The sequence below is a fragment of the Leopardus geoffroyi genome, chromosome C2 (genome assembly GCF_018350155.1).
Source record: "Leopardus geoffroyi isolate Oge1 chromosome C2, O.geoffroyi_Oge1_pat1.0, whole genome shotgun sequence".
Taxonomy (NCBI): Eukaryota; Metazoa; Chordata; class Mammalia; order Carnivora; family Felidae; genus Leopardus; species Leopardus geoffroyi.
The window spans coordinates 133018072-133040163 of record NC_059333.1 but is presented as its reverse complement, the minus strand read 5'-3'; the positions used below and the strand labels follow the sequence as shown (position 1 = coordinate 133040163).

Below are 22092 nucleotides of genomic sequence, written 5' to 3'. Positions count from 1 at the left end.
AGCCTTGCCCCATTTTTATTAAATTTGTTCCTGGACATTAATCTGTTTTGTGCTAGTGTAAATAAATTCTTCAACTACATTTATAGTTAGCTATTATTTACATATTTTGTGTATTAATTTCATACTTAATGGGTTCTCTTAAACCTTTTCTTCCTTTCCTAGAGAAGGAACCGAGGGGAGGCGGGAAGGGATGGGTGAAATAGGCAATGGGGATTAAGGAGTGACTTGTGATGAGCACCACGTGATGTTTGGGCATGTTGAATCACTATATTGTACACCTGAAACTAATATTACACTTTATGTTCACTAACTGGAATTAAAATACAAACTTAAAAAATAAATAATTTTCAAAACACCTCTTCTTCCTTTCTTTTATCTGGTGGCATTGGTCGGTACTTCCAGAACAACGCTGACTGATACTGGTGACTGTGGCACGCACCACTTTCCTTCTGGGTGTTTTAATTTTTTTTTAATGTTTATTGGAGAGAGACGGGGAGAGAATGAGTGGGGGAGGGGCAGAGAAAGCGGTAGACAGAATCCGGAGCAGGCTCCAGGCTCTGAGCTGTCAGCACAGAGCCCAACACAGGGCTCGAACCCACGAACCATGAGATCATGGCCTGAGCCGAAGTCTGATGCTTGACTGACAGCCACCCAGGCGCCCCCCTTCTAGGTGTTTTAGAATCAGCATATCATTTATCTGCTTTCTTCTTTCAGGAGCAGCAAAAGATGACAAGAGAACCTCCTTACAAGGAGTCACTGAGGCTGCAGGGTTTGAATGTCTTCCCCAAAGGATGTGAAATCGGAAAAGAATCCCTACCCTTTTTAAGTTGGCAGTGGTGTTCCTGGACGCCTGCAGTAAAAGGTAACTCTTGGCAAATGAATTAGGGCTAGTTGGTGTGCTAGTGAACCATTTGTTGCCTAGGCTGTCTTCCTTCATGGCACTAAGACCAATGACAAGGGCAAACATATTGAGAAACTTGTTCCTCTGTAGACTTCACCTTCAAAATCTCGGACCATGTTCTTCTAGAAGAGTCAGCAGAGGATGACCTCCTTTCCCCCCACAGTGATGCATATATGGTTGGGGGCGCCAGTGGGGAGGGGCATTGCATGGGATTGAACACTCCGAGGGTTTTATTCAGGGAACCACCTGTGTGAGAGAAAACAGAAGGAGCAGGAAAAGGCTGAGAGAGCCATCAGACTGCCATGCAAACCTCACCCTGGGAAAGGAGGGAGGGAGAGAAGATTGGGCCCAAGCATTCCCGTTGCCTGCCGTCTGAGGAAGATTTGGCAAAGCTTCTGTCACAGTCCCATGTCTCCCAGGAACGGGCCCCCTTCATATCCTACTGGACGCAGACATCGGAGGGGAGCAGCACAATGCCTGGGAGGTGTGAGCTTGGCACACATCAGGCGATGGATTTTGGAGAAGCAGCAGCTGGGGATCTTGGTAGTTGGCTCCTCGTGGCTGCCACAGGCACTTCTGGAGGCCTCTTTACTGCTGCCTTTAGACTGTTAGGGCTGAAAAGTAGGGAGGCAGGGCCTGTTCAGGGCTTAAAATCCAAGGATCCTCCTGCAGCTTGTTTTTCAGTTTCGGGCCTCGACTATCCCTCTTGGATGGAGTAAAGTAAGCCCGAGTTTCCATCTTGGCTCTGCTTTGGTGCTTCTACAACCTAAGTCTCAGTTTCCTCATCTCTATAACGAGGATAATAGAATGCCTAACTCATAGAGTTGTCTGGAGCACATGCTGTTTATAGGAATGGGTAGCATGAAACCTGGCACAAAAATGCCCCTTGATAACTGTTAGCCCCTCCCCCTCACTCCCTCTTCATGCCTCAGGCACCCACCGCTCACAGAACAAAGGGTCAGGAAAAAGCTAGTTTTGTCCCTCTGTGGAGTCTTCTGGTAAGAAAGAGAAGTCCGCACGTCTGTATAGTTATTGTGTGCTTTGGACAGCTGGGGAACTGACCACGGTCAATATTTAGTTTGGCCGCCTTCCTTCCACACCTCAGCACAGGCCTGGGCTGTCAGTGTAAACTCAGGAAAAGGCACATTCATTTGAGCCAAACTGAATTAGCAGACCAGTCAGTGGCCGGGAAGTCACGTGCTGCTTTCCCAAACCAAATAGAAATTATTTTTAGATTATTCACTGTTTGGTATTATCCATGCCACAGCTCCCTCCTATTAAGGCACATCAGAGAAAATTGGCTTTGGCCAATTAATGGATACTTTGCAAGCCATTTGTCAGTACTGGGCCTCTGTTCTCATTTGTGAAGAGTGGTTGAAATTGACCAGTGGGTCTCAATCCTGGCAGCACACGGAAACCACCTGGGGATCTTAAAAATCTTGAATCCCAGGCTGCACTGTAACCCAATTACATCAGAATCTCTGGGGGCACAGGCATCAGTATTTTTAAAGCTCCCCAGGTGATCCCGGTGTGCAGCCCAGTTTGAGAACTAGTGAAAGAGGGTTTCAAAGCTTCCTTCCATCTCTAATTCCAGGGACATGACCTTGAAGAGGTAAAGTCTATTTCTAATTTCATTCATAAAATAGGAATTCTGAGTGAATATTCCAGCAATTTTGTAATTTTATACTCTTCTTAAGTTCTCTGCTCACAATCATGTTCCTCCTTAAATTCATAATTTGTACTTTTTCTCCTACATAAATATTTGTTTCCTTCATGTGTCTGTCGTAATCTCTTATTTTCACTTATATAGTATGTTTGTGGCAGGTATATAGTTCACGAAATTGGTTGACTTTTCTTTATTCCTCTGTAATAGAAATCAGCTCCTGAGCTCCATTTCTACTTATCTTACGCATACGGCTTGATGAATTCTTAAGTAGGTATGCATCCGGGTAACCATTCCCAGATCGAGACATAGCATGTCTAGCAATGCAGAGGGCTCCCTCATGCTCTTTCCAGTCAAACCTCCATCCCCCAGGGGTAGCCGCTTTCTGACTTCTATCACCAGAGGGTAACACTCAGTCTCTTCTAAGTGCTTCATCTACTTTCGATTCACTTCTCTCCCCTGTTTCCTTCTTACCTGAGGATTATCTCATTTTGGGGGGTCTTCCCTGCCATCAGGGGAGAGGTTTGCTTCAAGCCTGGCCGATTCCGTAACCTATGGGTAACAAACCGTTCCCAAACTTAGCAGCTAAATGCAAGACATTATTCTCTCTCCCAGCTTTGCAGGTTGGTGGGACTCAGCTGATTCTCCTAACCTTGCTTGGGGCCTCTCTCACAGCGGCCATCAGATGGCAGCTGGAACTGGGCCCGCTGGAGGCTCCATTGGCCTGGAAGTCCTGAGTTGCCTTCTTTACTCTGAGAAAGTAAAAATCAGCTCAGACCATGAATGTAAACATCTGCCTAGCCATTCACCAGGCTGGAATCAGAGACATGGATAATGTCAGACGCACAGTTAACAGAAGGAAATATTTTAGCCAAGGACACACTGCAGCTGGAAGTGCCCTAACATCCATCTTTCTTGTTCATGAGAAACTTTGCTTTCTAAAATCATAGATTATCAGGAATTTTTATCAGTAAGCGTGACATGCCCAAACAGCCTTGATTTGCGATGCACATGCAGAGTTTCTGGACACAGATTTCTCCATCTGTTATAACTTTATAGCATTCCGGGAAACAGGACCTCGGGGTCCGCTTCACAGTCCAGATCTGACATGGCATCCTTTACACGGAGCCTGCTTTGCTTTGAGCCAATTGAACCTTTGATTTAATACTGAAATCATTTATTTGTGTATTCTTAAATGGTGAATTTCGTGGTATGTGAATTTATGATCTATGAAAGATGGCATCCCAATTTTTTTAAATGATAGCCATCGAAAGAATTAGAATGTTATGTGTGGCTTTGAATCCATTGGCACTTCCTAGGCCAGCCAGGATTATTGTCATAATCCCATTGCCCGGCTCCTAGCAGACTTCCATTGTTCCAATTTGTAACTGGGTTGGAATACTGAAACTCTCTCGTGCACCCCCATCTTTTGTCCTCCGTCTGCACCCCACTCATCCTCCTTGAGCCCTCTCATCCCTCCTCATATAATGCATACGTATTCTGCAAATGCTTTGCATGAAAATTGTTGGCTTTTAATGTCACCTTACACTGAGTTTCCTCAATGACCTCAATTTAATACAATGATTTCTTCAATTCAGAAACAAAGCACTCAGCTTCATTTATATTCCACCTAAACTCCATCCCTCCCTCCAATCCTATGCTAACTCTACCTTTGGTGAGTCGTCCCGTGGTTCCTCTGGATGTGGTCTGTTTCATTGCAGTGGGCTAATAAACCTGACTTTGTGAGACTACAGGTTTGTTCCTGACAGCCATGAGCTGGTTGGTCTGGGACAGCCCTAGGCCCTTGGCACTCCTTCGCGTGGTCTCTCTGCACAAGCAGAAAGACCTTGGCTTTTCACAAAGCAGCTAACTTCCACCAGGGCACAAGTAAAAGCTACCAGGCTTTCTTAAGACTTTGGCCTGGAACTGTGTTACTTGTGCCATTATTCTCTTGGTTAAAGTGAGTGCCAGGGCCAACCCAAATTCAGTGTGAGAGAGGACTGCGCAGGTCCATGACCGTCAGGAGGCGTGGTTTCACTGAGGGCCGTCTTTGGAGGTCAGCTTCCACAGCTGTCCTGTTTCCTCATGGCCGTTCCCATCTCGAAGCTTCATCTGCCTCAGACCCTGCTATTCTGCTGATCGCATCCACTTTTTGCAAACTGACAGGGCTCTTTTGCCATCTTCTCAGTCCTTTCCACATCCCTCTGTGGCCCTGAGAAGTTTCTGGCTGCATTCTCCACACTGTCCTGGCATGTCCAGGGCTTCACAGGCCCCTCTACCTGGACTTCTCCCTCAGACATTGTAGTGCTACCACCAGATGCCATGTTGGATATGGCTTCTCCTCTGGGTCTACGCTATGGGGAGCCAGGCCCACCCCCCCCTTCTGCCACGGGATTCCCAAAACCAGGCTGACCTACCCACCTACCTCCTGAGGAAGTGAATGCCACTGATTCAAGGAATGAAGGGCTGTGGGAAAACAAGAAAAAAATATGGAAGAGAAAATGGCTAAACTCTAAATAGAGTAGTATAACCTTTTAAAGAAAGCTCCATCAGTGAGGCTGTTCTGTTTTAGGTAGCTATTAATGTTGAATATCAGTATTGCTGTGATCTGAGTTTAAGGTAATGATAATAAGGTTTGGCTAGCTCTTAAGAGCTTTCACACACATAATTTTATTTCATCTTTACAGCAACCTTTGAAAGGAGTGATTATTGTTATTCCTATGATAAGGAAACAGGCTTAGGCAAATCAAGTGACTTCCAAAATCACATATTGTGTGGTTTTATTTTGAAGGGGCAATTTTATTTTATTTTTTAATTTAATCTTTTACTTTACTTTTTTATGTTTATTTTTGAGAGAGAGAGTACCGAAGCAGGCTCTGAGGTGTCAGCAGAGAGCCCGATGTGGGGCTCGAACTCACAAACCGTGAGACCATGACCTGAACCAAACTCGGATGCTTCACCAACTGAACCACTGAGGCGCCCCATTGAAGGGACAATTTTCAAAGAGAAAAGATTTGAAAGAGAACAAATGGAACTGTGATTTTGACATGAGGATTTCTGGAATTTTCCATTTTGATGATCTCACAAAATGCTTGGCTTAAGATTTAGGGAAAAAAAATCAGTGTTACCTAAAGAACAGTGACAGAGTATGAGGAACAGCAGTGATGAAGTGATAAAGAAATAGATCATAAAGCTTCTATTTAATTCGACATCCATTGAATCCCTACCATGTGCCATTCATTTTGCTCACCCTGTGTGTGGCAAGATATGAGCTTCTAGGTTGCTTATCTGAGAAGTCATGAGATGAAACTTCTACCCTGGAACACGTACTGGGGTCTCCACACCAACTTTGGGCTGAGATTTGACTCAATGAGATTGATAATAAAGAGGATGCAGGTGAGATGGTGTTTTTCAAGTTGCAAGAGAGTATGAGGGGAGACTGTTTTAGGCACAGAGGAAGAATCCAGGCTCTGAGGAACAGCCACGGAAGGGGTAAATCTAGCTCCTCAGCAATGATAACACATGGCAACATGCTTGGCCATGTGCAATTGAGGCTGCTCCTCAAATTTCTGACAATATGGAACTAAACAGAACAGGAGATTGCTTTCATAAGAGCCAGCAGACATGGGAGAAAAAGGGCTCACCAGAGACTTTGTCTTTGGGGTCTTTGAAAATTGCTTCCCACTAGCTCTTTTAATATATCTTGATCCTTCCTGTAAACAGTGCATAGTAAACACTTTACATTCATTATTTTTAAAAAGCCAATTATATTCATAAAACAATAAGTAAAGACAGACTCCATTTTATTTTTATTTTTTGAATGTTTATTTACTTTTGAAGGAGAGAGAGGGCATGAGTGGGTGAGGGGCAGAGAGAGAGGGGGACACAGAGTCCAAAGCAGGCTCCAGGCTCTGAGCTGCCAGACCAAGGTGGGGCTCAAACTCACAAGCCTTGAGGTCATGACCTGAGCTGAAGTCAGACACTTAACTGACTGAGTCACCCAGTGTCCCAAGCCATACTCCATTTTAAATACAAATAGACCACTATGGCTGGAGAGAGGTCACCAGCAAAAACAATGGTGGTATATATGGCCGATGTCAGATGTCAGAGAAATGACTGCCTGTGTTCTCTTCTGGAATTTTTATGGTTTCAGGTCTCATGTTTAGGTCTTTAATCCATTTGAGTTCATTTTTGTGTATGGTGTTAGAAGGCAGTTCAGTTTCATTCTTTTGCATGTAACTGTCCAGTTTTCCCAGAACCGTTTGTTGACGAGACTGTTTTTCCCCCAATGTGTATTCTTGTCTCCTTTGTCATGGACTTATTGACCATATAATTGTGGATTATATGTTCCTGTTCCATTGATCTGTGTGTCTGTTTTTGTGCCAGTACCATACAGTTTTGATTACTACAGCTTTGTAGTACATCTTGAAATCTGGAATTGTGATACCCCCAGTTTTGTTCTTTCTCCAGATTGCTTTGGTTATTCAGGGTCTTTGGTGGTACCATACAAATTTTAGTATTGTTTGTTATAGTTTTGTGAAAAAATGCTGTTGGTATTTTGAGAGGGATTGCATTGAATCTGTAGATTGCCCTGGGGGTAGTGTGGCCATTTAAAAAATATTAATTCTTCCAGTCTATAAGCATAGAGTATCTTTCCATTTGTGTCATCTCCAATTTCTTTCATCAGTGTTGTATATAGTCTTCAGAGTACACGTTTTTCACCTTTTTGGTTAAGTTTATTCCCAGGTATTTTATTCTTTTTGGTGCAATTGGAAATGGAGTCGTGGGGAGCCTGGGTGTCTCAGTCAGTTAAGCACTGACTCTTGATTTAGGCTCAAGTCATGATCTCCCAGTTCATGAGATTGAGCCCCATGTTGGGCTATGTGCTGACAGTGCAAAGCCTACTTGGGATTCTCTCTCTCTCTCTCTCTTTCTCAAAAAAAAATTAAATAAAATGATTAAAAAAAGTAAATGGAGTTTTCTTAACTTCTCTTTCTGCTATTTCATTATTACTGTGTAGAAATGCTACTGATTTCTGGGAATATATTGTAGTTTTCTTTTTCTTTTCTCTCTAAATGTGTTTATAGTTGTATACCGGGACTAACAAGTTTGATCTATTTGAATATAAACCATGTCAGCTTTCTTTGACAGTGTGACTCAGCTTAGGCTAATAGGTTTGAGGATGATCCAGAGAAAAGTAGAACAAATTGGCTATTTATGGAGCCAACTACTAATATAAATGGAAATGCTTTTAGCACATGTTCTTTCCAAGAATCTCCCAGACTGACTGAAATAGGGCAGGAATAAAAATGGAAAATTACTTTAGAAGGTCATTTGCATTTTGGATGCTACCGCTTACCAGTTGCCTTGGGTTTGTGGAGTTCCTAATTCAAGAACCATTGAGTTTTAAAAATGCAATTCAAACTGATACATAAAGGGGGAATTGTAGAAGAAATTTGGAGTCTATATGAAAGACAAAAAAAGTAATGAGCTATATATTTAAATTGGCTTCAATTCAAAGTATGTCTTTGAATTTGCAAACCACAGGCTTCTTCCAGAGAATTTCTGCACCAATAGAGTGAAATATAGTTACAACTGTAATCTGGAAATAAGGTTATACATGCTTTTAGGGTGAATACAATGGTAAAAGGGAGGGGAGGAACATAGAAGATGAGACCGGAAGAACACTGCTACAAAGTAGAATTCTCTAGGGCAGTTATAAATTTGTCCAGAATTCCCCATTGAAACAAATGGTCATCTGGATAATTATGCCCCAATAATTCAATCACTGTGGATACACTCCTTCTGCTAACTGAACCTTAGACTAGTGGTTCTTAAAGTAGACCAGCAGCAACAGCACCTTGAAATCTAAGAAATGTAAACACCCACCCAGCTTCGAAGACATTCTGAGTCAGAAACAGAAATCTGTGTTTTGACAAACCCTCTGGGTGATCTGGAGCATGCTAAATCTGGTGCATGCCAAACCTACTTACTCCACATTCATAGGTTTTTAGTTTTAGGCATCTAACAGAGAAAACTTGGCCCATTTTTTTTTTTTTTCCTGTCCAGATCTGTGAGATTTTCTAGCCTCAAGATCTGTGAGAAAACACATTTGTTTGCTGAAACTACCCAATCTGTGGTGTTATGTTAGGGCAGCCCTAGCAAACAAATACACTGGGTTCATGCATTTTTCAGGCAGTGTGTGGAGAATCCCAGACTGTAATTGACAGTATGTCAGCATCTTCCTCTCTGAAGTCTATTTCTCAGGGGTTGATGACATTTATTTCCTGAAGCTAGAGCTGGGCTCAGCTGGTTCTTTCGTCGCGGGCCAGGTGGTATCACTGACATGGGAGGAGTCTGGCACATCATAGAGCCTGGGGGAGGCAGGCCAAGGCCCTCACAAAGGCCCTCACAAAGGCACTAATTCAGAGAGGGACCTCTGGAACCTCACATTTAAAGACCAGCCTATGTGCAAGCTGCCTTACATGTGTCATTTCATTTAAAGCTGACTCCTCTGCAGCTGCAAACTCATGATTCCCTTGGCAATAGAAAAGTCTGTTCTGAAACATCACAACGGAATTCTTGATCCAGTATGAATCACTCTTTTTTTTTTTAATGTTTTCTTATTTATGTTTTTTGAGAGAGAGAGAAAGAGAGCACAAGTAGGGAGAGGCAGAAGGAGGGGGACAGAGGATCCAACGTGGGCTCTGTGCTAACAGCAGCTGGATGTGGGGCTCGAACTCATGAACCATGAGATCATGACCTGAGCCAAAGTAGGATGCTCAACCTAGATGCCCCAGTGTGAATTACTCTTAAGGTTTTGGATATACTGCAGTGTAGTTTATCTGTCTTGTGTATACCATCCAAACCATTTCATTAACCGATTTGACACTTTGAAGTCCTGCTGTGTATCTGAGTTGACACTTAGGGGAATAAAGGGATCAAGCAGTCATGAGCCTTGTGCTCAAGTGATTAACAACTTACTCAGAAATAAAATACAGCTAAGTAGCATATTATAAGGTTGAACACACAGACTAGATCTATACTCGTATTTGCATATGTACATACCCACATAAGTATTCTTATTTCTGAGTAGTTTAGATTGCTCCTATTATGTGGCAGCATTGTGTAAGGCAGTTTAGAAGGTTATATCAAATCCATACTGTTGAAGAGGAGATCTCTCTCCCCATACTTCCACCCTGGGCCATCCCCTTCTAAATTTATGTCTCCATGTTTTTTAGAAGGAAAGGAGTTATCAGTCTGGTTGGTCAGAACCCAGGACATGGATTGGGCCATTTTGCCCACGGTCAGCGTCACTCCACGTTAAAGATCAGCTTTGTGGGAGAACCACCTGTCCTTCTGTACATGGGGTCAGGAGGCTTCCTAGGGGCTGCTTACCCAGGTGTGGCCTCTGTTGCATATTCTTCATTCTTGTTCCTGTGGTGGCGGCGGGGGGGGGGGGGGGGGGGGGGGGGGGGGGGGGGGGGGGGGGGGGGTGGCGCGTGGAGGAAGGAAAGCAGAAGCTCAAAGAAGGGCTGGCCATCACAATTCTTTGGGGGAGGAAGCAGGCCACCCTCTGTGGCTTGCAGGCCTAGCCAACACCTTCCAAATCAGCCTTTGCCAGACTCTGTCTGGGTTGTTACAAGTAATAAAGTGTTCCCATTTGGCTGCTGTAAGGCTTGCGTGGAGACCCCTCCTCAGGAGTCCTGACGGGAAAAAGCGGAATCCTGAGACGTGGGTATTTCTAGCCCAAGGAAACTCTAGGTTAATCACTTCTACTTCATAGAGATAACATCAAGGAATATTATCTTTATTGAACTCCTGAAGAGTTTCCCCACAGTGAGTGGCAGAGTCAGGATTTGAACTGGCTAATGGCTTCAAAGCCATGCTTAAACTGTGGCTGTTGACCCCACGCACACTGCCTTCAAGTGCCAAGAATGAAGATCCAAGAATGTGCTAGGGAAGTTCCTGGGGGCTGGGGGGTAGAACACATTCCTTCTGGCAAACTCTTCGTGGAGAGGAAACATTTGAACTTGAGGAAACTGGGAGCATTTGGACATGAAGGGGTGGGAGTATAGAAGAACAGGTATTCTGGAATTGACTGTCAGGCCAGGGAGAACACAAGGCAAACTGTCCCTGCTAGCAATTCCCAGCATGAGTGGGAGCTGGAATGCACTGAGCACATATAAAATATCCCCCATCCAGTCATTGTAGAGTCATTCCCATTTGGAAGTGACCTTCTGCTATTCCAGGCTGTCAGAATCTGCCAGCATCTGTCACCTAGGCTCAGCCCATTCTGTTTCCTTCTGAGGACTCTGGACAAGAGGCCCTGTTGGTGGGCCTTGGAAAGGCCATGTTCATGCCCACTCTAAGCCCTGGGCCAGAGTAGTTTCCCTCACCCACCTGCCCTCTCCCTGTGGTGTCTGGGCCCGGGGCTGAATAGTACAGTGTAAAGAATCCATGCTTTGGGGTATGCAGCCAGCTTTGTGTTCTAGCTCTGTGGCCTTGGGCAGATTACCTCGGTTGCCTTTATCAGCCCTGGTTTCTTCATGTGTCACATGGAGATAGTAACACCTACCTCATGGAGTTGCTGTGAGGCTTTCAAAAAATGTACAAGTACATATGTACAAGTGCAATAGATGTTTAGTGAACAGTGGCTGATGTTGGTATTTCCATCCCGTAAGGTCAGAATTGCCTCAGACTCTTTCATGAACCCCCCCTTGAGAACTAAAGGCAAACTTTTCTCTTACCTTCCTAATTTCTTACCTTTTACTTCCCTTCATGAGGCTCTCTTGATTAATTATATCTCTCCGTTACTCTTGATTACGATGAATAATATAATAACATGGACCTTTTATTATACATGCTTCTTGTCTGTCTTGAGACTCCCACTAGAAGTTAAGTCCCTGGGGGCTAGAAATTTCTTACATTTGATTCACACTGAATCCCCAACTCCGAGATCTTTGCCTGGAGCACAGTAGGAACTGGGTAAATATTTGTTGAATGAATGAATGAGTCCTCTGACCTCTCTCTTACCTTCCCGAATCATTCTTTCTCTGTTTCCATCTTCTCCAGTTTAGCCTTTTGCCTGCACTTCCTGGGGACATGCATGTGTTTGTGAAACATCACAGTTATATTGGGTAACTCTGTATATAAGGAAACAGGTAATCACATAATCCATGATAACTCAATGGAAAATTTTTTCTCTCTAGTGCTTAAAAAAAAAAAGTCACCTGTTCTTATCCAAGATTGTATAGCTATATATTTGGCCTTGCAGGCCACCCTTTCTCTGTGGGCTGAGTATTTTTAAAGCACTTTAAGACTTTAAGGAGTGGAGTAATATGGAACGCTGTGGCTCCCAGTTTATGCAGTTTGTTCCATGATAGCCTACAGGATGGAGAACCTCCTGGTTACAGGAATTACATGGACCCCAAAGCAGCATGGACTGCAGGCCCCGTGTATGTCCTTTGTGTCATAGCGTATTGTTTCCTAAAAGTCTGTAATTCTAAAAGGCTCCTCAGCAGCTTCCGATTATTGTTCATCTTGGCCAATATCTCCCTTCCCACGATGCCATGGGAGGATGCATCATTATATGTGGCACAGGCAGTGCCCTTTCCCACCCTTTACCTCAGAGCCTTGGTCAGCATCTGCCTATCGATGTGTTAGGAATGGTCCTGTTCTAGGGCCTTGCCAAACAACACAGCCACATGCCATAGAAAGGTATGATTGCTACCTCCAGCTGGACAGAGACTAGATCATTTGAAAATGATGCTTTGTCTTTACCTTGAACCAAATCAAATTGTGAGGGCAGCCCTTCCTCTGTACTCCATCTAATCTAGAAGATAAGAAGAACCACTGTCTCTAAGTGGGGTTGTGCTGGATGTGATGTGATGAGGCAGTGGGGTTTAGGTAAGGGGGAGGCAGGGGAACTGGGGTGGTAATGTTCTTCCAATAAATACGTAAAAATAAAATTTTGCAATGAACACATGGTAAGTTCAAACAGTGGTTAACTAGAAACATGCATTTGGACTGGCTAGAAGAGAATGAAGTGAACTCAACTAAGTTTTCTGGGGTTCACCCTAGGGGAAATCTGGGGAAAACTCACCGCCTGACCTTCAAAAGTGGGGCTAAGATCTGTTATGTTCTTTGGTGGCTTTATTCTTTTGAGTTCATACCTTTCTATCGTCCTTGAAATAAGAAACACCAGGAAACTGGCTTTGCTTGGGAATCAGGATGTTTTCCCTCCTTACAGGTTTCAGTTCAAGAACCATCACTCCTCGGTCATCGTAAACCATTGGGAGATCTCCTCTGAAGTCTCCAGCCCTCCCTAACTTCCTACCATAAAAGATTTTCTGTCCTCCCTACCAAGAGTGTGCTTTCACATCTTCAGAGCTGAACGATTCTTGGACTCACAGCATTTCTAGGTCCAGTTCCAGGTAAAGATGAGGTTGATTGATGTTCCTTTGGAGAACAAGTCCAGGCCTGGGAGCGCTGATGACCTCTGGCTCAGTGTACCAGCACGAGGGTTCAGGTCCAGTCTTGCTTGTAATCACTCTACCTGCCAATGACCCGATGTCTGCTGCTGTCACCAGAGCCTCCCATAAGCCTTAGTTTTCTTATCTGTAAAATAGGAATTACAAGTCTAATCTCACTGTTGTTCACTGCATGAACAACAAATGGGGGAAAATGATAAAAAAAGATTTTATAAAAAAAATAAAGCCCTACATTGTAATTATTTATCTAGCACATCAGTAATGTATTTGTTGTATAGAACCTAGATAAGAAGAAAAGGGGGAATCAAATAAGAATTAAATAAAAATGGGTTTGAGAGTCAAATACTTTGAGAGGTAAGAGCAAGTAAAATGGTTTCTTTACTACAGGACACGCCAGTGGCTTTAGTATACTTATATATATTGTAAATTTCCAAGAGGAGCATAAATTAGACAGTGTTTCTCAATTTATGGGAACTCCTCTACCTTGTAAAAATGGAATATCTCTTACAGTGGGAGCACCTCTAGCACAGTTTGAGAAACACTGAATTGGGTAAGATTATTGTTGTTATTGTGATTGCATCCAGGTAGTTCAAGGCCAACTCAGTGCAAATCTCTTCCCTGAAAGTGAGGACAGCAAGCTCCCTGCCCTGGGATTAGAACTGCAGATTCAAGGCCTTGGTGAGTCTAATTCGTCTAATTAGACTTACTAGTTCTTCTGGTTCTCTGTTGGGTCTTTCTGTTGCATCTCGAGGCTCCATGGGTTCTGGATCTGATTTCAGCTTGAGTTGTCAGAGGACAGGGAGCTGTGAGGAGGGACTTTCCCTGGGCCTCTCAGTTGCCCTGTCTTATCTCTCTCCTGCTGGTGCAGCTGCCAGCAGGAGGTGGCCAGGGCCTTAGCATAACTGAATCATCGTTAATTCCAGGCCAGAACATGCTCAGAGATCTGTTCTCTGGCAGGACCAATCAAAATGTTCTATCTGTTCCTCTCAGCACGTTGGCAGGGACTTGTTGGATCTCATACATGGAGAAAAGACACCTTTTATTCCCCCCCCCTTTCTTCCTTCCTTACTCCTAAGATTGCCAAGACTCTGATTCTGCTAAAAAAATATATCTTTTAAGTTACAAATTAAGTTACACTCGTTGCAAAAATTTCCAATACAAATATGTATAAGAGTAAAGAGGGAATTTCCCTCCATCTCTTATCCTACATACTTCCATCCCCAAGTGTGAAATGTGTATTATTTTAGATCTTTCTCTCTGCACATATACATAATTGATAAATAGATTTGCTTGTTTGTTCAGATGTTTGGTCAGATGCACTGCACCTTTGCAGTTTTAGCAATATTCTCTGGACAGCCTTCCATGTCCATGCATAAATGTAAACTATCTTTGCCTCATTTTTTTAAAGTCAAGCTTATTGCAGGAAAATTCACATAAAACTCACCCTTTTTAAGAGTATGGTTTGACGTGTCTTGACAAAGGAGGCAAACAACCACTCCAGTCAAGATAAAGAACATCCCCCATCACCACCAAAAGTTCCCTTTGTAGCTGATTCTCACGACCGTTAACTCTTGGTCACCACTGATCTGTTCTCCATCCGGTAGTGTTGCCTTTTCCAGAATGCCTTGTAGATGGAGTTATGCAGTATGTAGCCTTTTGTGGTGTTGGCTTTAGCATAATGCATTTGAGATTCATCCCTATTACTTGTTCCTGCCGTGTAGTATTGTATTGCACACAACCGGTTACACCAGTAGATGGCCATTTGGGTTGTTTGTAGTTTTTCATTATTACAAAGAAAGTAGTTATGAACATTCATGTACAAGTCTTTGGGTGGATATACGGTTTCATTTCTACGAGTAGAATTGTTGTGTGGTAGAGTAAGTGCGTATTTCACTTTAAAGGAAACTGCCAAACTGTTTTCCCAAGCGGTTGCACCATTCTGCATTCCCAGCAGCAATGTGTGAGAGTTTTCAGCAGCTCCACATCCTTACTAACACTTGGAAATGTCTGTCTTTTTAAACTTAGCCATTCTAGTAGTATGTAGAGGCATTTCATTAAGGTTTTAGTTTACATTTCTCTAATGACTAATGATGTTGAATATCTTTTCATGTGCTTATTTGCCATTCACGTATCTCCTTTGGTGAAGTATCTATTTACACCTTTTGCCCTTTTCTTTTAATTGGCTTGCTTTATTATTATTGACTTGTAAAGTTCTTTATATATTCTGAATATGCATCCTTTATCATATATGTGTTTTGCAAATATTTACTTGTAGTCTTTGGCTTGTCTTTTCTTTTTTAGAGAGGTTTTTTTTTTTAATGTTTATTTTTGAGAGAGAGAGAGAGAAACAGAGTGCAAGCAGGGGAGGGGCAGAGAGAGAGGGAGACAAAGAATCTGAAGCAGGCTCTAGGCTCTGAGCTGTCAGCACAGAACCCAGCGTGGGGCTCAAACCCACGAACTGCAAGATCATGACCTGAGCAGAAATCAGACATTCAGTCAACTGAGCCACCCAGGCGCCCTGCCCTGCCTTTTCTTTTCTTCCTTATTGTTTGTTTATTTTTGAGAGAGGGAGAGAGAGCACGTTTATGAGTGGGGCATGGGAAGAGAGGATCTGAAGCAGGCTCTGTGCTGACAGCAGAGAGCCCGATGCAGGGCTCAAACTCATGGACCATGAGATTATGACCTGAGCCAAAGTCAGACGCTTAACTGACTGAGCCACCCAGGTACCCAGGTGCTCATTTTGGCTTGTCGTTTCAATTTAACATTGGTTTTCATAGAGCAGAAATTTAAAATTTTTGATCAAGTCCAGTTTAACATTTTTCTTAAATGCTTCATGCATTTTATGTCCTAATATTTAAAAAACTTTTTTTCATAGAACCCAAGGGTCAAATGGTGATTACCAGGGGCTGGGGAAGATGGGGGAAATGGAGAGACATTGGTCAGAGGGTACAAAGTTTCAGTTATATAGGATGAATAATAACATATAGCACGGGGGTTACGGTTACCAATACTGTTTTGGTGCAGTGGAAATTTCTAAGAGAGTAGTTTTTAAGTGTTTTCACTAGAAAAAAGGTAACTATACGAGTTGACAGATATGTTCATTGTCTTGACTGCAGTAATCATTTCACAAAATATATGTGTACCAAAACATGCTGTATATCTTAAATATATGCCATTTTTATTTAAGAGAAAAATTTTAATTTGAAGAGAAATCTTTGCCTAGCCCAAGGTCACTAAGATTTTCTTGTGTTTTCTTCTAGAAGTTTAATGATTTTCTCTCTTAAGTCTATGATCCATTTTGAGATAATTTTTATGTATGGGGTAAAGTAAGAGTTAAGAATAATTTTTGTTTGTTCTGCATATGGAAGACTGATTTTTCTTACCATTTCTTCCCAAATATTGCTGATTTTTCCAGCAATATTTGTTGCAAAGACTACTTTCTTCTTTGTAATGACTGTATAATGTTTCACTGAAGAGAAGTCCTATGATTTATTCAACCAATCTCATATTCATTGAAAGTTAGGCTGTTTCAGACCTGAGGCTGTAATGAACATCCTTGCACCTCAACCACTGGGCAGTTGAATGAGTATTTCTGTGGAATTTCTGAATCAAACAACACATGTGTATGTCATGTGTTGATGAGTGTCATCAGATTGCCTATCTGTATACCATACATTCCTACCTACGAGGCCTGTGAGAGAAAGCTCTAGCTTTGACTGGCTTTGTTGGTATAAGCCTTTCACAAATCTCAAATAATTTCCTTCTAGGTAATCTAATAGCCTGTGTTATTAGATTCTGAAAGATTGAGAGCCCTTCCAGGAGAGTTTGAAGAAAGATAACTTCTCAGTCAGTTAGGGTAACCCTGTAAGAAATAGACTCATAAAATACACAGTACATGGGAAATGGAAATTTACAAAGAGCTGTTTCATAACTATTGGGGCTTATAAATACCTCTGTGCTGGGGCCTCCCCAGAGGGTAGAGGTGACTCGCCCCCCAGTGGCCTGAATGTGTATATGCAGCCTCTCCTGTGCAGGCTCTAATTCTGCGTGGCTGGCTGTCCACATTCCCTCTCACTTTGTCCCCATACTTACCAAAGTCCTTTCTTGTATCAGGCCTGGGCCAGCCAGCTACTGTCTGTGCAAAGGCACAAAGGGGTGCTGGGAAATGCAGTTTGCTTAGTGTGGCTGGAGCATAAAACTATGCCATTTTCTTTCTTTTTTCTTTTCTTTTCTTTTCATCCTGTGGTGGTGTGATTTGATCAAATTAACTGACATTGTTGAGGATTAGGTGGCAAGGACTGTCCTGGGGTACACAGAGCTATGGGACCGTCCTCTATCTCTGGAGACATTAACACAAGTTAAATAGCAATGCAAGGTGGTTTAGAAGCAGCTCAAAAACAATAGCAGGCGTTGCAGGCAGGACATATTGACCCACTTTGTGCCAACAGCAGAGTCAGTGGTGAGAACTGTGTGCTGAGAGAAGGAAGAAATCACTCTTGCTTCACAGGAGGGATCTGAGCTAGATGGTGAAAGTTCAGATTCTGGCAGCAGGTTACTCAAGAGTTACTTTCTTCCCAGGTAGCACCTTCTCCAAAGACCACTGCTCGGACTATAGGCTTCAAAAGTTAACAAGAACAAGCCTGAGAATTTCCTAGTGGGGTTTAGCCAACAATCACAGATCCTTCTGTTAAATAGTTTGGGAATAGCTAAATGGGGGTACCATGAAGCTGTCCTGTTAAAAATTTTTAAGTTTGGGTCACCTGGGTGGCTCAGTCAGTTAAGCGTCCGACTTCGGCTGAGGTCATGATCTCAGGGTTCATAAGGTTAAGCCCCATTTTGGGCTCTGTGCTGACAGCTCAGAGCCTGGAGCCTGCTTCAGATTCTGTGTCTCCCTCTCTCTGCCCCGTCCCTGCTCGCACTCTGTCTCTTTCTGTCTCTCTCAAATATAAAATAAAACATAAAAAATAAAATTAAAAAAAATTTAAGTTTATTTATTTATTTTGAGAGAGAGAGAGAGAGAGAGAGAGAGAGAGAGAGAGCGCACATGCACAAGTTGGGAAGGGGCAGAGAGAATCCCAAGCAGGCTCTGCATCACCAGCTCAGAGCCTGACGTGGGGCTTGAACCCACAAACTATGAGATCATGACATGAGCTGAAATTACCTGACTTAACTGACTGAGCCACCCAGGCGCCCCGTCCTGTTAATTTTGAATATAACCTAAGTATATTCTTCAAGCTTTCAAAAGATTTCCTTATAAGCCCCTTATCAGTTACCTATGACCGTACAATAAACCATTCTAAAACAACAGCCATTTTATATGCTCATGAATCCGTATTCTGGGCTGGGTTCATTTGGGCTGTTCTTCAGCTGTGACTGCCATTGTCATCTGGTGACCCACGTGGTCTGGCTTCCCTCACGTGGCTGTTGCCTCATCTGAGATGGCCAGACAGGGGCTGGCTGCTTCCCCCTCCCTGCTGCTATCCGATGGTTCAGACTCTCCTATGTGGCAGCTTTATGGGGCAGCTTCTAGAAGGCAAAGGCAGAGCTGCCGGGCCCGTTAGGGCCTCAGCCTGGAAGTGGTACAGTGTCACTTCTGCCACACTGTACTAGTCAAAGCCAATGACAAGCCCAGCCCAGATGAATGGGGGAGGAAACAGACTCCAGCTCTTGCCGGGGAGAGTGGCTCACGCGCACAGGGACGGGACGGATTTTCAGTGGCCATCATCGCCCCCAGTCCACCACAGCTCCCTGCGTTTCATTTTTGCTGTCTGCATACACAGATTTTACCTCATCTGTGATCCATCCATGTTACCTCATTTAACCTTTCCGGCATATCTTTAAAAGGAACACCGCCTCCATTTTATGATGAGAAAACTGAGGCTCAGAGATGGCAAACACTCGGCTGCTGTCACAGCAGAGCTGGGAGGCGGACGAGACTGGTGCGAAAGCCGGAGAGCCTTGCCTTAGGCTCTGCCTCCCCCAGAGATGAGGAAAGGTGCTCTTCCCCAAGGACGCCCACCCCAGAGGCCAGGAACTCCCAAACCACTCCCAAACAAACTCCCACGAGGCCCCGGGAGTACGTTATGTGCATTAAAGCCAACTGGGCAACTCTGTAGATCATTATTTTAATAATCTAAGGATCTCTGTAACAGGCTTCATAAACTCATAAGAGGCATTCATTTAAGGACGCAGCACTTTTTACTTGGATTTTGCCCAGCCAAAGATCAAGTCATTGATGCTCTTTCTCCAAGTGTAATTTGATAATCATTCACTTTCTGTCTTTTCACTTTTCACTTTTCAATTTTGCTGTGGATGAGATAGAAGGGTGCTGCTTCTGCAGGGAGAACAAACACTTTCTCCTGGAGAAAGCTGTTTGAGAAAATCCACCTCCCCCGTTTTATTGGACGATTAAAGAAAAATAATCCAAGGTCAACTTTGCATTTGTCACCGAGCGGGTAAAAGTGTCACAGGCTGACAGCAGAGGGATTTGTGTCTGTGGAAATTCAGTGATTCTGTGGTGCTGTTGGACACCTCCGTTCCGAGCAGGCAGCTGCTGGGGGATAATTGGGGATCTGACTGCCTTTGAGGACTGCTTCTAGTGAACGTTTGAGACTCAACTGCCTTTTCACCGCCTCTTCAGTAGCCACTCACCTCAGTCTCCAAAACAGAAGTTCTGACATAGTATTTTAATGTGGGCATTTGATTCAGTGCAGGAGATAAATATAACCCTGTGTAGTACGGAGAAGGTTTAATGGGAAATGGTTGGCATTCTTTCTTGGTAAAGGCATGGGGAAAGGAGAGGGAGACAGGAGAGAGAGGGAGAGGGGGAGGGGGAGGGGGGAGAGAGAGGCGCAAACAGCAGTGAGGAAGACAAAGGCAGAGATAAGCAGGGCTTCCCGAGCAGCCTTGCCTAGAGAACTTGACACTTGCCAGACCCCAGCCAGCATGGTTGTCCTGAATCCAGTGACTTTGGGAATCTATCTGCAGCTTTTCTTCCGCTTTATCGTGTCTCAGCCTACTTTCATCAACAGCGTCCTCCCAATTTCAGCAGGTAAATGATGACCACACTTTCCTCTCTTCCACCCGTTGGGGGCAGGGTGGGGGGGGGTGGAAGATTATTTTGCAGTGTGTCCTGATATTTTCCCCCTTCTGCTCTCGGTGGAAGGAGGCTGGAGGGAGACAGCCACCCCAGCAGCTTCCTGTCACCCGAGCTGTCTCAGAAGCTCGCTCTGTCCTTGTTCCAAGTGGCCCCCACCCAGCTGCTCAAAGCCAGAGACCCTTTTAAAAATGGTTTCTGCCTCTCCCACTTCTCCCCACTTGCTGCGTGATTTCGCTTTGGGAATCGTGGGGAGCTTAAAAGAGACACAGAGGAGAGCATGGAAGGGAGAAGTGAGCCCCAGATGTTTCTGTGAACACATCCCCAACCCCTTCTGAAGGGGGCTTGACTCAAGGGGGATGTCGTGGAGCAAATACGCCTCCGCTGAGCTCTTCCCTTCCTGTCCCAGCAGGGAAAAGGGGAATCCAGTGATTCGCCCGTGGGCAGGGACCCTTGCAGCCTCAGTCCTAGGTCTCCCATTTTTCCAGCCCTGGCTGCTTTCCTGTTGTGCCTTCTTCCCGCGGTGAGACTTCTGCCCAAATAGGGCAGCTGGAGGTCGTGGGAGACAGGAGATTTCTGAGGGGATGTGGAGGGTTCCAGAGTGCCCCTGGCCTGGCCTAGAGTGGACCGTGTCTGTCAGAGATAGGGCTGGGTGATTTGGGGAAGAGGGCTTTTTAAGCTGACCTGCCAAACTTCTCTGAGGGCAGCAGGCACCAGATTGCCCTCGTCCTGTCTGACCCAGAGCAGGGGAAGTATTGTGTTACTGGCATGGACTATTTAAACCTTTCTGAGGAAACTCAAATGTTTCCGGAGGGCTTGAGGGAGCCAGGCAGACCCCCCGGTTTTGCTGCCTGTCCCGTTATAGCCCCCCTCAATTCACCTCAGCCGCCCCTGGCTTCCCCCCTCTCCCCCAGCAGAGGCAGTTTCAGTCATGCCCTCCAACTTGAATCTCACAAATACTTTCACGCAGGCAGACATTTCATTCTCACTGCCTTTGCTGAAAACACAGGCTCTCAGAGAGGACATGTCTCAGAATCCAGACCCCAGCCCCTCTCTGTTCATAAAATCAGTTCAGCAACGTGTTGTGCTGCCAGGCCTGCCCGCATCTGTGGGCCCTGAGGGAAGGGCTTGGAGAAGGGCACAGGGTAATTATGAAAATGGGAGAAGCTGAAGGAGAGGACAGGGGAACTTGTTGGGAGGTGAAGAGTAGGGAGGGTAGGAAAGGTGGGTGGTTGTGTCACCACGCCTGTATGACAATATGCCCCCACAAATTCCAGTTGGGAGCACCACACTTCTGGGAGCTGGTGGATCATGATCCTTCTATTTAAGGGGGGGGCAGCTGGATAGTTCATTCGGTCTGATCCAGTGGGTTCTTAACCTTACTTAGGTAATAGAGTCCTTTGAGAATCTGCTGAAGGCTCCAGACTTAAGGAAACTCTGGCTTCTGGTTCTAGCCCTGCCTCTGATGGGCTCTGACTTCTGGGAGACAGTCGGCATTCGACTATAAGCATCATGTGGGCAGGGACTGTCTTGTATGTTATCATTGGTTCCCCAGCGTCAGAGCAGGCCTTGGCACATGGTAGGTGCACAATAAATATTTGATGAATGAGTGAGTGAATGGAGGAATAATAATTTTTCTCATCTGTAGATTGGGGCTTGCCTTCATTTTATATCATTTAATTTAGATAGACTCAGATGGCTACGAGGTTCTGAAAACTAGAGAGAAAAGAACCTCTGATTTTTTGTTTTTTAACTCCTTGCCCTAGAGACACTGCTGGTGCAGTGTAGACATCTTTTAGGTAGGACATTGTATAGATTGTAGCAGTCAAGGTAACAACAGGAAAAAGAAGCACTTCAGATGGTTCAGATGAAGATTTGAACGAAGGGACCACTTTCAGAGGTGTGAGTGGGGTTAAGGGAGCCAACAGGGAAAGTTGAG

At 44.3% G+C, this 22092-nt stretch overlaps 2 protein-coding genes across 3 annotated transcripts in view; both read left to right on the top strand.

Annotated features, from left to right (window-relative positions):
• Positions 1 to 22092, top strand: part of HACL1 (2-hydroxyacyl-CoA lyase 1) — a 92426-nt gene that overhangs the window by 44955 nt on the left and 25379 nt on the right. Inside the window, exons 18-20 of one of the 2 annotated variants that reach the window (XR_006718747.1) lie at positions 715 to 862; positions 12817 to 13000; positions 13642 to 13735. The gene's annotated coding sequence lies outside the window, so the exon portion shown is untranslated. The remainder of the gene's footprint in view (positions 1 to 714; positions 863 to 12816; positions 13001 to 13641; positions 13736 to 22092) is intronic. The other variant, XR_006718748.1, reaches the window with a different exon arrangement.
• The window catches only part of COLQ (collagen like tail subunit of asymmetric acetylcholinesterase), a 61745-nt gene continuing 57832 nt past the window's right edge, over positions 18180 to 22092 (top strand). Inside the window, exon 1 of the mRNA XM_045503701.1 lies at positions 18180 to 20108. Coding sequence (XP_045359657.1) covers positions 19844 to 20108 — 265 coding nt within the window. The 5' untranslated portion in view covers positions 18180 to 19843. The remainder of the gene's footprint in view (positions 20109 to 22092) is intronic.